The sequence below is a fragment of the Motacilla alba genome, chromosome 5, assembly GCF_015832195.1.
Source record: "Motacilla alba alba isolate MOTALB_02 chromosome 5, Motacilla_alba_V1.0_pri, whole genome shotgun sequence".
Taxonomy (NCBI): domain Eukaryota; kingdom Metazoa; phylum Chordata; class Aves; order Passeriformes; family Motacillidae; genus Motacilla; species Motacilla alba.
The window spans coordinates 60385981-60399196 of NC_052020.1; the positions used below are offsets into that span (position 1 = coordinate 60385981).

Genomic DNA, 13216 nt, shown 5'->3' on the forward strand with positions numbered 1-13216 from the left:
CAGCAGCCCAGGCTGAGCAATGTGCCTAAATCCCTTGCTGGATGCAGGCTGTCCTTCCCAGGATGATGCTTCCTCCACTTCCATCCGGCATCATTTGCATTGCCTCCTCCTGTTCTCAGGATGCGCAGGGAAGGCACCGGCGTGTGGACGGACGTGTGTGCAATTCCCAGCACGCACGGAGTCAGCCCTGCCACGTCTGTCACACGCTCCGCGAGACAAAGCTGAGAATGGCACCACATTCCCTGGCAAGTTTCCCCTCCGGTTTACCCAAGGATCTGAGGACCTTCGTTAAGTCACAGCTAAACACGGCACCGATCAAATGAGCTTCGCCCATTTTGTCCCCCCCGTACCCCAAAAAGCCCATCACCGGATCAGGCGCTCCGTTATCCCAAGGCTTCCTCCAGCATGCCTCCGAACTGTTAATCGTGGCCATGGGAAATCCTACGCTCATCTCCACGAATTAGAATGTAATTTGTGTATCTAAACATCACGGCTCGGCTCACCCGCTCTGCCTGAGGAGCCGGGATACCGCCGGCACCCGTGAGTGAGCTCACATGGAATTACGACTCCGGAGGAAACGGCAAATCACTCTCCTCAAATAACGGGAACTGGCCGGATAAAATAGCATTTCCTACGGAACAGCGTGTCGGTGGGGGCGGGTGAAGGGATCCATCCCAGGCAGGCTGAAGGCGGAGGAGCCCCTCGCTGGGTGCAGCCCACCTGTGGGACCAGCCGGGGCTCCAGGGGGAAGCAGCAGCTGCCGGAGGATCCAGGCGCCTCTGGAGGGAAGCGAAGCCTCGCAGGAAGGCGCCACAGAACTTCCTTCTCCCGGCCCCCCGCTCCGCTGCCCGGCCCTGCCGCCCCGGCTCCCCCGGGATCAGGGGGCTCCGAGGGCTGCGTTTAAAATGGGCCCTGTCTGGAGGGTGACTCGACAACTAAATCCTACAGCTTGCAGAAACGGGGGAAACCCTCTGCAGGGGTGACAAGCCAGGGGTGGCCTTGTGGCTCTGTCTGTGGAAGGTGGGGTGAGCGGGATCCCTGCTCCCGGGTGAGGTGGGGCGGTGGCTGAGGTGTCATCCCCCATCAGGGGCTGAGGGGACAGCAGGGCCGGGATAAGGGGTGTCAGGGCACGCCGGAGGAGCAGCCCAAAGGCTCCTCAGGGAGCTGCCGGGGCTGTTCTGGCCCCAGGTGTGTCAGGGGGTCCCGCTGCAGCCAAGCCGAGGGCGGTGACCAGCCCAAGCCGGGCACACCCCGCCTCAGGAGGCCCCGGAACGAGGGGCGCCCCATCCCGCACCCCCGCTCCCCGTCACGCCGGCGGGGCGGGACGGGCGGACCCCAGGCCCCTCAGGGGTAGCGCGGGGGTGTCCCAGACACCCGTGTGTCCCCTCGGCACCGGGCGGCCCCCCGCCCCGCCCGGGCCAGCCGAGCCCCCCGCCCGCGTCCTCCCGCCGCAGCCCCGCCCCGGCGCGGCCCGCGGCCGCCTCAGGCCCGGCATTGTCCGCGCTCCCCCCGCTCCCCCCCGGTTCTGCCGCCGCCGCCCTACCCCAGCTGCTCCTGTCCCGGCGGTTCCGGGCCATGGCGGCGGCTGCGGGAGGCTCCGTGCGCGCTCCGAGCCGCGCTGCGTCTGGCGGGGCTGCGGCGGCGGCGCGGGGCGGGCGGGGGAGCCGGCGGCGGCGGCGGCAGCAGCATCCCCGCCCGCCGCTCGGCGCGGCACCGCGGCACGGCCCGGCACGGCCCGGCCCGCCGGGGCACCCGCCCACGGCACCCGCGGGGCCGGGCCCGCAGCGCTGCTCGGGGGGCGCGCAGCCGGGGGGGCCCCGCGGGCGGGGCGAGCCGCTCCCCCAGGGGGCTGAATTCCCAGCCGAGGGGGTGTCGGTGGGGGGCTCAGCAGGGATGGGAGCATCCGGCATCCCGGTTAGCCCTGCCAGGGCGCTGGGATCTGGGGGCGCCCAAACTGGGGGTACCACCAGCGGCGGCCTTGCAGGGGGGTATGGATGGGGGGCTCAGCAGACAGGCTGCTCCAACATCCAGGTTACTCCTGCCAGAGCAGTGGGATCGTTGGGGTGCCCACACCTGGAGAATCCAAACCTGGGGGCACTGGATACACTTGGAGGCACCCACACCTGGAGAATCCAAACCTGGGGGCACTGGATACACTTGGAGGCATCCACACCTTGGGAATCCAAACCTGGGGGCACTGAATACACTTGGAGGCACCCACACCTGGAGACATCTACCCCAGGGCAGGACACCTGGCTCATCTGGGGCACTAAGCACCCCTGTGGGCACCCACCCACAAGGGCCATGGCTGGGAGGGGAACCCGGCACAACCAGGATGTGTGGTGAGCGCATGGGAACACCTGGGCTGAGAAATCACCACAGGCGTCCTGCCCTGGGGTGGGGTCAGCCAGGCCCTGCTGCCCCAATTCCACCTGTGCTGGCAGCAGGAGACACTCACTGTGCTCATGCAGATGTGGCACAAAGGACACAGCGTAAGGGCTGGGCTTGGACACCTCTGGGGAGGATTTAATGCAGCACAGTTGATAACGCAGAATCCCAGGATGGTCTGGGTTGGAAGGGACCCGAAAGCTCAACTGATTTTACCCTCTATCATGGGCAGGGGTCCTTTCCTTTTATTTTTTTTCCTTTCCTTTTTCCTATCCCCAATGTACAGCCTGGCCTTGGGCACTGCCAAGGATCCAGGGGCAGCCACAGCTGCTCTGGGCACCCTGTGCCAGGGCCTCCCCACCCTCACAGTCAGGATTCCTTCCCAATATCCCATCTAACCCAGATGAAGCCATTCCCTATGTCCTGTCCCTCCGTCCCTTGTCCCCAGTCCCTCTCCAGCTCTCCTGGAGCCCCTTCAGGCCCTGCCAGGGGCTCTGAGCTCTGCCTGGAGCCTTCTCCTCTCCAGGTGAGCACCCCCAGCTCTCCCAGTCTGGCTCCAGAGCAGAGCTCCAGCTCTCAGAGCATTTCTGTGCCTCCTCTGGGCTTTCTCCAGCAGTTCCACATCCTTCTCATGTCGGGGGCCCCAGAGCTGGAGGCAGCACTGCAGGTGGGGTCTGTCCCAAAAGCAGAGTAGAGGGGAATAATCCCCTCCCTCAACCTCCTGCCCACCCTGCTGGGCTGCAGCCCATGCTGTGTTTGGCTTTCTGGGCTCCTCGGGGAGCTTGCCCACTCCCACCCACTCCATGTGGACCAGCATGGGAGTGAACACTCTTGTCCTCAGCTGCTCTTTGCCCACACTCAGGGTGCCACCAAGGTGTTGGAATCAACCTGACTGAAGCCAGAGCCCAGTGCTCTTTGGAAGACACCGCTCAAAGATCAGCTGATTAAACTGTGGAAATGTGGTGGTCACCAGAGGGACAAAATCTGGCAGGATGGGAAGGGAACGGAGCCCCAGACTATATCTGCAAGAGGAGATTTTGGGAGAGTGCTGATCATTTCTGCACTCTGGCCCACAGCAGTCAGGGAAAGCCAGTGGCCATCCAGCTCTGTTGGATTCACAGGAGCCAGCAGGATCTGCTCTTCACTCCTGACAGCGGGAAGAACACTCAAAAACGAACCAATCTTCAGTTCCAGGCGTCTGATGTGTACCCAAGCCATGTGTTGTTGTGCTGCCATTGATATGCTGATACTTCATCCCTGAGTGCCTCCTCCATCACTGAGTGCCTCCCGTTGGCCTCTTCCCTGTGTTTACAGCATCAGAAGGAAACATGTAATTTTGGCTCTCTCACGTGGCAGACAGCTGAATCCTGCCCACCCCTGCCGGGCACTGCGACCACGAGGAGCTCACTGGGCTTTGCAGAAGCTGCATTGGGGTTTTTATAAATAATCCCTGAGACTGCACGTGCCTGTTGCTGCTTCAATGCAGCAGAGAGGAGACAGGTGCTGTGAGGAGGGATTTCTTACAATGGACACTGTCAGAGGGGTTCAGATAGGTTGAAAGAGGAGATTAAAAGAAAAGCGGCTGGGAAATGGACGGGGAGGGGAAAAAATAGAGGATGGAAAAGGAAATGTCTTAATTTGAAAGTCTAATTAAATTGAGATGGGCTCAGGTCCTGTTTTCCTCATTCCCTTTGAGAACTGCTGCTAAGGTCAAGCTTGTACTCCCCATTTATTGGCATTTTCTCCTTTCCTCCTGCCATTATGGCACGTGGTATCCCAGTCAAAGAGAAGCAGAGAGGTCTGATCCTGTGCTGTGCTGTGTCTGCATGAACTCCCAAGGCCTTTTCCTGCCTTACTTCCTATGATCCCAAGTCAGGGGGGTGATCTTTTTTCCCAGAGTGACTCAGCATTTGTTCATTTTCATCCATCCCTTCTCTCCACCGATCCATCTTTCCTCTATTTTCCCAGTTGCAAACAGCCCTTCCTTGGAAGCATCTTTACATTCTTGCTGCCCAAGCTGCCAGCTCACAAAGAGCTGATTTTACAGCACATGTGCTGAATGGTCATGGACTGGAAGAATTCTTGAGTAAAAACGATGCTAAACAGAGAAAAGGCAAAAAGAGAAAATACCCCACAGAGGGGGAGCACAGCAGGCGCTCAACACCGCGAGATCCAGCGCAGAAAAGGCCCCAGAATTTGAAGAAAACCTGGATTTAAATCCATCCTGCATTCCACTGGCAGGAGCTGTTTCATAATTTACCTTGATTTGATGCCCCACTTACCCAGGCAGCATTTCCAGTTGCTTTTCATATCCCCAGCCCTCTGCAAACAGAACCCGGGCGCGTTGTGCAACGCTTATGTAAGAGGTGCCAAAGGGACGCTGCCAAGGCTCTGCTCTTGCTCAGGTGCCACCACGGGCTCGCTGGGACTTGCTGCTGAGGAAAACCACACCAGTTTTCCTTGGACAAGGTGCTGCCCGAGCCCCTGGGTGACAGATCTGTTCTTGCAGTGGTTATCTGAGGGTCTGGGATGTGTTTGTTTCGTTTTTATTATCCCTTCTGCCTTCTCGGGTGTTGCTCTTTCACTGCTCCTGCTGAATTGCATGGGAAAGTCAAAGGGATCTAGATGTCAAATGTGTCTGAAGAGCATTGCAGGGGGATGTCTCCCTGGTGGTTACACTGCTTGGCAGGGATTCTCATCGCTGGTTTCATTTCTGTACCCTTTTCTAGGGTTAGGAGGCCTCAATTCCTTGCAAATACCAAAAAGGGATAAAACTGAATCAGCTTTTTCCCTGGTCGTGAAGCTAAAACCTTCCTGACATCTTTCCGTTGTTTGATTTTTTTTTTTCTTCCTGAAATATTTTAAGTGAAGCAGATCTTTGTTGCTTAGGAAATCCTGCTATTCCTGCAGCTCCCATTTCTCACCCCAAATTGTGCTGTGACCGCCTACATTTACATGGGCTTTGCAGCCAAAGGAATTATCTTTGCTGCTTCTGTAAACATGATTGTTTAGGGCTGCACAGAGGTATTTCACTGTGGAGGAGACAGAATTCCAGCAGTTAATGAAATGACTTGTTTAATCAATCACTGTGGAGGTTCTTCCTCCTGGAAGATGCTCCATAAACTAAAGGAGCTACTTAAGAATAAAATAAACATGGAGATAAAGAATCAGCCCAGGCCTGGCCTACATCAGTGCCTGCCTTTGCACCATCTGACTGTGATCCTTTTATTTCTCTTTATTAGGAAAAGGTTCATTCCCCAGAGTGTGGTTGGGCTCCCCAGGGAATGGTCATGTTCCCAGGGCTGCCAGAACTCCAGGAGAGCTCTCAGGATTTTTGGGGTGTTTGTGCAGGGCCAGGAGTTGAACTGGATGATCCTCAGGGTAATTCCATAATTCTACAATTCAGAGGCCAGCGAGGCAGGGAGAGGATCTCTCCTAAGCCAAACTTCCCATCTATTTCCGATCCTGTTTTTAATTTGTCCCCTCTCTTCTGCCCTGACAGGCAGATGGACGCTATTGAAAACATCCTTCCTCACCAGCCTCCTTTTTGTTTGCGACGTGGCTTTAGTGAGCCCAAGCCAAAATTTGTGCGTGCCAAGTTTGTTTCTAGGATTTCCCCCTGAAGATACACCTCAGCCAGAAAAAGGCTCCCAGCTCCTCTTGGCAGAACCGACCAAATCCACCTGCCTGGATGATTCAGCAGGATACTTGCAAAATGTTCCAGCCAGGTTGGTGCACCTGGAAATGGGGGAAGCAGCCAGGTTTCCAGGCAGTGCTCTGAATTTCCCTTTTTAATGCTGTTTTTCATGGAAATGGCCACATTTTCCTGCATCCTTGTGCTGAGCAGTTGCTGTCTGGTCTCACCTCTGCCCTCCTCTGCGTGCTCGTGGGAGGGAAGGGCATCCAGCTGGTTTCCTTCCTTTGAATGCAAAGAGCACAATCAGCTGCAAAGTCTCCTGAGATGCATCTGCGTAAACGGGGTGACACAAATATAATGTATAGCCACAGTGCCCCTCTTCCTTCCGTGAAAAACAAATCCTTGCACACAGGGCTGAGCTGCGTCGTGTTCAATTCTCCTGCTCCTGCAAGGGACAAAAGGCTTTTATCTCCCTTTAGTGTCTTTTCTCTCTTCCCACAGCATCTCAGCACAACCCTTGGAGAGATCCTCAGTCTGTGGCAGACTGATGCAAGTGAATTCCCAAGCTGGACATAAGAAACATCCAACAGGCCTGGATGTCTCTCCTTCTCTTGCCCTTGGCTGTGTTCTCTCCACCCATCTTGCCAAGACTTCTCTCTCTTTCTGCTCTTTATTTTTTTCTAGGCATTTTTTGTACTTGTCATCACGTGCTTGCATCTGCTGCCATCCCAATTGTCCCCCAAAGGGCCATTCCAGCAGCAAGAAACCATTCAGGATCTCACAAAATCCTCCCTATCCCTCTTATTCTGGATTCTGATAGCAGAGCAGGTGAAGCAGCATGAACAGCACTGAAAGCTGCCGAAAGAATGCCAAGAAGCTTTAGGAGGTTCAGCATCCTGAACTGAACTCAGGGGTGGAAAGCTGTCCACAGAAAGCCTGGGAATGGCTCCACTGCAGGCCCTTCACTTGTGGCCGTGGGTGAAGCAAGTGCGTGTTCCACTGGGGAGGAAAACCAACCTGAAAAACATAAACCACAAACTTTAAAAAAAAAAAAAAAAATTCCAGTCATAGGGAAGGTGCTGCAGCAGTTATGAATGCCTTCCATGTAAGTTTGCTAGACTATGTAAAATTAGAGATATTTTAGTAGTAAAAAAACCACCAGGTTTGAAGTATTTTCACTGCTTTTAAAACCACCTTTATTATCCTGTTCTGTTAGCAATTCCTACAGCTCTGCAGCCACCGTTACCTGGTGCTCCTCGGTGTCTCGTTCAAATCAGCGTGGCTGTTCTTCCTCCTCAGACTGCAGCACAAACAGATCACATTCTCCAAACCCACGGAATGCCTTATGTAAAACCACTTAACATTCCTTTTAAGGCTGCGACCTGTTCAGATGGAAGATGCTGCATAAAAGCACATTCCTGAACACGCTTGACCAGAAAAGCAGCGTGGAAAACGCAGTGTGTGCTCAGGAGCATGGGCCTGGCAGGGAACAGGGTCCACATCTTGCACTCAAAACTCTGCACAACTCATTAGAATCATTAATTAAATCATTAAGGTTGGAAAAACCCTCTAAGACCATTGAGCCCAAGCCTTAACCCAGCACTGCCATGGTCATCATGTCCCCAAGTGCCACATCCACACTGCTCTTGTCACACTCCAGGGATGGTCTCCAGCACTGCTCTGGGCAAACAATGCCTGACCACCCTTTCCCTCAAGAAACTTTCCCTAATATCCAACCTCAGCCTCTCCTGGCACAATTTCAGGCAGTTTCCTCATTTTCCTCCATTTTCCTAATCATGAAATGGTGACAATAATCCAGTCCCAGCGCTGCTTTTATCTATGGACACCTCCCAGGTGTTCTTCCAGCAGGGAACCAAGCTGGGAAAGGTGAATTAAAGCTCAGAACACGAGGTGGGCTCTGAGAGCTCGCTCTCCACCACTGACAAGATGGGATGAGAAACTGCACATCAAGGTGGGAAGTAAATCTGTACCCAGCAAGGACTAAGTACAGCAGCTTTTGCAGTGAATTGCAGCCCCTCAGATCTGAGAGATGTTCTAGGAGGCCAAGTCTTAATGCACCATCTGCCACTGGAAAATGAAATATCCTTTTTGCTGTGCTGTCATCCGATGGCTCGTCAGGAGCAGCAAGTCAGCAGAGTGAAAAGCATCAGCTGAGGAAGGGGAAAGAAAAAGGACACAAACAGCTCCCTCTCGGGAGCACAGGAAGCTGATCTATGAGGGGAAAGGTAATTGCTTTGTTAAAAATCACTTGAGGAAATACAGCTCTCTAAAGGGTAAATAGTTTCTTGTTTGTTGGGGGTTCAGGAAAACTTAGGTATTTATGTTGGAAAGGACGTACAGGATGCAGAAGGCTTGGAGAGTACAAGGGGAAATTAAATGGGAATCTCTTTAAGTGAGCAGCCCTGAGCTCTCCTGTTTCTGGGAGGCGGGGCAGGTTACATTTTGCAGCCCAAACGAGCCCATAAATAAATCCCAAAAAACCCAAAGGCCACTATGCAATTCCCAGGAGTCTGCACACCATGCCTTTGAGTTTAACCTAAAGCACCACAGATCCTAATGAAGTCTGCTATGGAGCCTGTGGTTTGAAGGAAAATCTTATGCAATCCACACCACTCTGTCAGGTACTACATGTGGGAATTCTAAATGTAAGGGCAAGTTCAAAGCCCAGGCTCCATTTTAAACCCAGGATCAGCGCTTGGCTACATTGTCATTAGACTATATTGGGCCTGCCTGGGCTGTGTGGCTGCCAAAGAAGCAGAATCTGTTCTGAAATAAGCAATCCTGGACACCAGAGACTCCTACATCTGGCATCCATTTGAATTTTTTCTACCTAACTTCTGCAGACTTATTTCCTGCTCTGAGTATGTGGTAGTTTTTACGCCTAGAAAATCACACCTCCTTTCAGGCCCTAATGATTCTCCTTGCAGCAAGTGCTACTGCAAATTCCAGCATTCCTCTACTCCCTATCCCCACCTTTGGGCTTCTTAAATTGTTCCGCATTCATTTCAGAGACCATGGGTGAGCTTTGCCCAGACTTTCAGCTGCTTTGCTGAAAATAACTGGGAAAGGCAGCTATCAATGCTTTCCACTTTGCAGGTTCAGAAGCTTTTTTTGACTTATGGAGGCCAGGGAGACAAGTCCCAACAAGTGTGAGGTAATTCTGGTGTGACTTTCATTGCACTGGTTACCCACAAAGCTAAATGCCACGGTACCTGATTAGCCCCTGAGAAGGATTACACGCCGTGGCTGCAAGGCTGCAATCCACATCAGTCCTACATCCTCCTCGTCTTCCTCCTCCTTTTCCTTCTTGAGTCTCTTGGGAAGTATCCCAGCCTCTGGTGTGAAAGATGGAAAGCTCAGCGTGGTGTTTGGTATAAGCAGATATATGGACAGAAATATCTATAAAATATAGGTGGTGGAGCCAACCTGGGGGCTTTCTTTCTGCCTCAGACCAAGGGGTACAGGCTGAAAGTCCTGCCTGTACCTGCACTTCTCCCTCCACAACAAAGACCTGTTCGAACAGGGTCAGAAGAGGCACAAAGATGCTCCAAGGGCTGGAACTCCTCTGCTCCAGGCTGGGAGAGCAGGGAAGGTTCACCTGGAGAGGAAAAGCATCCAGGGAGAGCTCAGAGCCCCTGGCAGGGCCTGAAGGGGCTCCAGGAGAGCTGCAGAGGGACTGGGATGAGGGATGGAGGGACAGGACACAGGGAATGGCTTTAAGCCGGGAAAGGGAAGATTTAGTTGGATACTGGGAAGAAATTCTTGGGTGTGAGGGTGAGGCCCTGGCACAGAGCAGCTGTGGCTGCCCCTGGATCCCTGGAAGCGATGGCTGGACGGGGCTTTGAGCAGCCTGAGATAGTGGAAGGTGTCCCTGCCATGGCAGGGGATGGAACGGGACAGCATTTAAGCTCCCTTCCAACCAAAACCACGCTGGGATTCCATAAGCCCGGGACGCGGCAGCCGTCGGGCCGCGGGGCGGGCAGCGCCCTGTAACAGCCCCACGGCAGCGGTTCCCGAGCGGCGCCGGGCAGGAGCGGAGCGGGGCCGGGCCGGGAGCGGGGCTGGGCTGGGCTCGGAGCGGGGCCGGGCCGGGAGCGGGGCCGGGCCGGGAGCGGGGCTGGGCCGGGCTCGGAGCGGGGCCGGGCCGGGAGCGGGGCCGGGCTCGGAGCGGGGCCGGGCCGGGAGCGGGGCCCGCGGTGGCCGCGCCGGGGCGCTGCGGCGGCGCGGAGGCGCTGCCGGCCCGTCCCGTTTCGAGCCGAGCGTACCCGGCCCGGCTCGGCCGCGGAAGGAGAACGAGAAGGAGGAGGAGAAGGAGGAGGAGGAGGAAAAAGGAGGAGGAGGCGGCGGTGGCGGAGCTCCCCCTCCCTCCCTCCCTCCCCGGCGGGACAAAGGGCTGCGGCGCGCAGGTAGGAGCCGGCCCGGCCTGGCCGCCCCGGCGGACGGGCCGCAGCGCCGGCGGCACCGGAGCTCCCTCCCCGCCCGGCCTCGCTCCCCGCCCGCCGCGGCTCTTCCTGGTTGCCCCGCGGAGCCCCGGGAGCCGCGGAGGGCGCGGCCGTCTTTGTCTGGGCCGGCCGGAGCCCCCCTGAGCCGCCGTTGCCGCCGCAGGAGCCATGGGCCGGGGGCCGCCGCGGTAGGAGCATCCCGGGGCCGGCGGGGACGCGGCGCTGGACATGGAGCCGGCGGCGCGGGCCAGCGGCGATATCCTGAGGCGGAACCCGCAGCAGGACTACGAGCTGATCCAGCGGGTGGGGAGCGGCACCTACGGCGACGTGTACAAGGTGAGCGGCGGGGGGGCCGCCTCTGGCAAAGCCGGAGGATTCCCGCCTGTGTGGAAAAGGATTGAATGTGAGGGAGGCGAGGCCCTGGCACGGGGTGCCCGGAGAGGCTGTGGCCATCCCTGCGAGTGTCCGAGGCCAGCTTGCACGGGGCTTGGAGCAGCCTGGGATAGTGAAAGGGAGGTTTGACCGAATGAGATCTTTAAGGTTCCTTCCAACCCAAACCGTCCTGGGATTCTGTGCTTGCAGCACCAGAGAAGGTTCTCTCTCTCACCGCTGCCCTTCTTGGAGGTTTTGTTGGTGAATGTCGCAGGCGATTCTTCCCACGTTACTGCCCCAGGAGGTAGAGGATATCTCTTGGCTGTACCTGTTCGCAGAACGCATCCAGTTAAAGCACCTGATTAAAAGGGTGCCACTTTATCCCCGAGGTTAATAATAGCCCGTGAAAGGCAGAAGCAGATTAAAGCTCTTCAGAAGCTGGAACGGAGCTGCAGCACGAGGTAGAGTTAGTGCAGCACATCAAGCAGATGCTCTTGGAATGGTGCGTGCAAAAAGTGCCCCTGTCCATGGCACGGGGTTGGAACTGGGTGATCTTTTCGGTCCCTTCCAAGCCAAACCATTCTGGAGTTCTGTAATTCCATATTGGTGCTCAAATCAGCAGAACCACAGGCATGGAGGACAGCGGGTGCAGGCAGTGGTGTGTTCTCCTATGAGCCCTGTCCTCACACCTCAGGGATGTTCCTCACACCTCAGGGATGTTCCTCACACCTCAGGGATGCTCAGCAGCTTTTAGGGCTGGGTGAATTATAAAGAAAGCCTCAAAGTTTTCAACCTGTGCTTGGCAATGTGCGTGTTCAGCTGCACGGGGAGGGAGGCTGTGGGATGTTTTCCTTTGTAGTGCTGTTGAGTGTGTTTAAAATAGACCTGACACAGCCAAGCGTGCAAGGGAAGGTGTGTTACTGTGCCACATGAAAGGCAGCAGTAATTGCTCCTGCTGGGGGAGGGCTCTTTGCTAATGTTCAAATGGAAGTTTTATGGATGGATCCTGTTCCCACCGCCCCTTTGAAATGGTTACTTATGACCTCAGGGAGTTATTTTTAAAAGTTTTCATGGTGCATATTTACCTTCCTCTTTTATTTTTTTTTTTTTTTTTTTTAGTCCTACAGTGCTGTGCACAGATCAGTCATCTTCTTTCCTAGGGATTCTAGCACTAAATCCTTTGAAAGAATATTTCAACTGTCATAAATCTGGAACTCTGCCTACCCTGAGCTGCTTTGTTTGTGTGTGCCTGCCCAGTGCAGGGCAGCATGACAAGAAATAACCAGGCAGCACGACAAGAAATAACTAGTTGCATGGCAGGGAAGTGTTTTTGTGTCATCTCTTTGTGGAAAAAGAAATATTCTGCTTCTCATTATCCTGGTAATTAGTGGAGAGCTGTGCTGACATGTCATCCAGCTTCCGCTTCCGGAGCTGGGCTGGATGCATGGCTCTGCTCCGTGCCATGTAAACACATCCATCCCCTTGAAACAAAAAAAACACAGCCCTCTGCCCCCTCCTCCTCCCTCTGGCTCATGGAAAATGCTCCTTCTACTCCTGAAACGCTTTCAGATAAGGAGTAAACCCAAACTTTCTCCTCGTGCAGCCTGGCAAATTTCAGTCCAGGTTTTTGGCAGGAGTTCCAGGCGCTGTTATGAGTCCGAAACAAGTATAAAGTTAATGAGTTTAAAGGAGTTTGAGAGGCTGCATTTGTTTCTAGGTCATTGGTTTGCTCTTTGTTTTTGTAAAGGCCTGCAACAGGAACTGTATCAAGGGAATACTGAATCAGATGGCACTGCCTCTCATGACAAATATGCACAGCAAACTTATATTTTAAAGTCATTGATGTTATGATAATTTTAGAAGTAAGGTAAACCTTATTTTCTTGAAAGGACTTAATGTATAAACATTGTACTTTTATTTTTCTTAGCCCCTGGTAAGTCTCAGTGCAGATGGCACATCTCGTGCTGGCTGGGGGCTGTCGGAAGTGTTTATAAAATGAATTTATTAGTGAATATCCAAGTGTTTTTATGTTGCAGAGCTCAGGAGAGGTTTGCTAGAGAGGGCTCTTAAATTAAAATGGAATTTTCCCCTCACCTCTTCAAGTGGTTTCTCTGCTCCTTTGCTAATAATGAGTCACCAGCGTCTCCAGCACAGTTGTTTTTGGGATGGCTAAGCCAGGCAGCCTCTCTGATTGTGGGACATCTGCCTCTTCCTCAGATGCTTTTTGGTGGTTGTGGTTAATGCTTTACATTCTTCTTGGGGCATTTGGTAGCTTTTAGAGTAATTGGCTCTTTTTTGGATGGTGAAGGTGGAGGTTAAGCAAATATTTATCTTCGCTATTAGGTTACAGAAGAAT

General features: G+C 54.4%; 2 protein-coding genes across 5 annotated transcripts in view; one reads left to right on the plus strand and one right to left on the minus strand.

Annotated features, from left to right (window-relative positions):
• ATL1 (atlastin GTPase 1) overlaps window positions 1-1726 on the minus strand; it is a 29934-nt gene extending 28208 nt beyond the window's left edge. For both annotated transcript variants that reach the window (XM_038138149.1, XM_038138148.1), the window contains exon 1: window positions 1544-1726. In XM_038138149.1, the coding sequence (XP_037994077.1) occupies window positions 1544-1577 (34 nt within the window). In that variant the 5' untranslated portion in view covers window positions 1578-1726. The remainder of the gene's footprint in view (window positions 1-1543) is intronic.
• An 8447-nt stretch (window positions 1727-10173) lies between these two features.
• The window catches only part of MAP4K5 (mitogen-activated protein kinase kinase kinase kinase 5), a 64504-nt gene continuing 61461 nt past the window's right edge, over window positions 10174-13216 (plus strand). The window contains exons 1-2 of one of the 3 annotated variants that reach the window (XM_038138128.1): window positions 10174-10452; window positions 10652-10824. In XM_038138128.1, coding sequence (XP_037994056.1) covers window positions 10717-10824 — 108 coding nt within the window. In that variant the 5' untranslated portion in view covers window positions 10174-10452; window positions 10652-10716. Of the gene's footprint in view, window positions 10825-13216 lie in introns of all 3 variants that reach the window. The other 2 variants (XM_038138129.1, XM_038138127.1) reach the window with 2 other exon arrangements.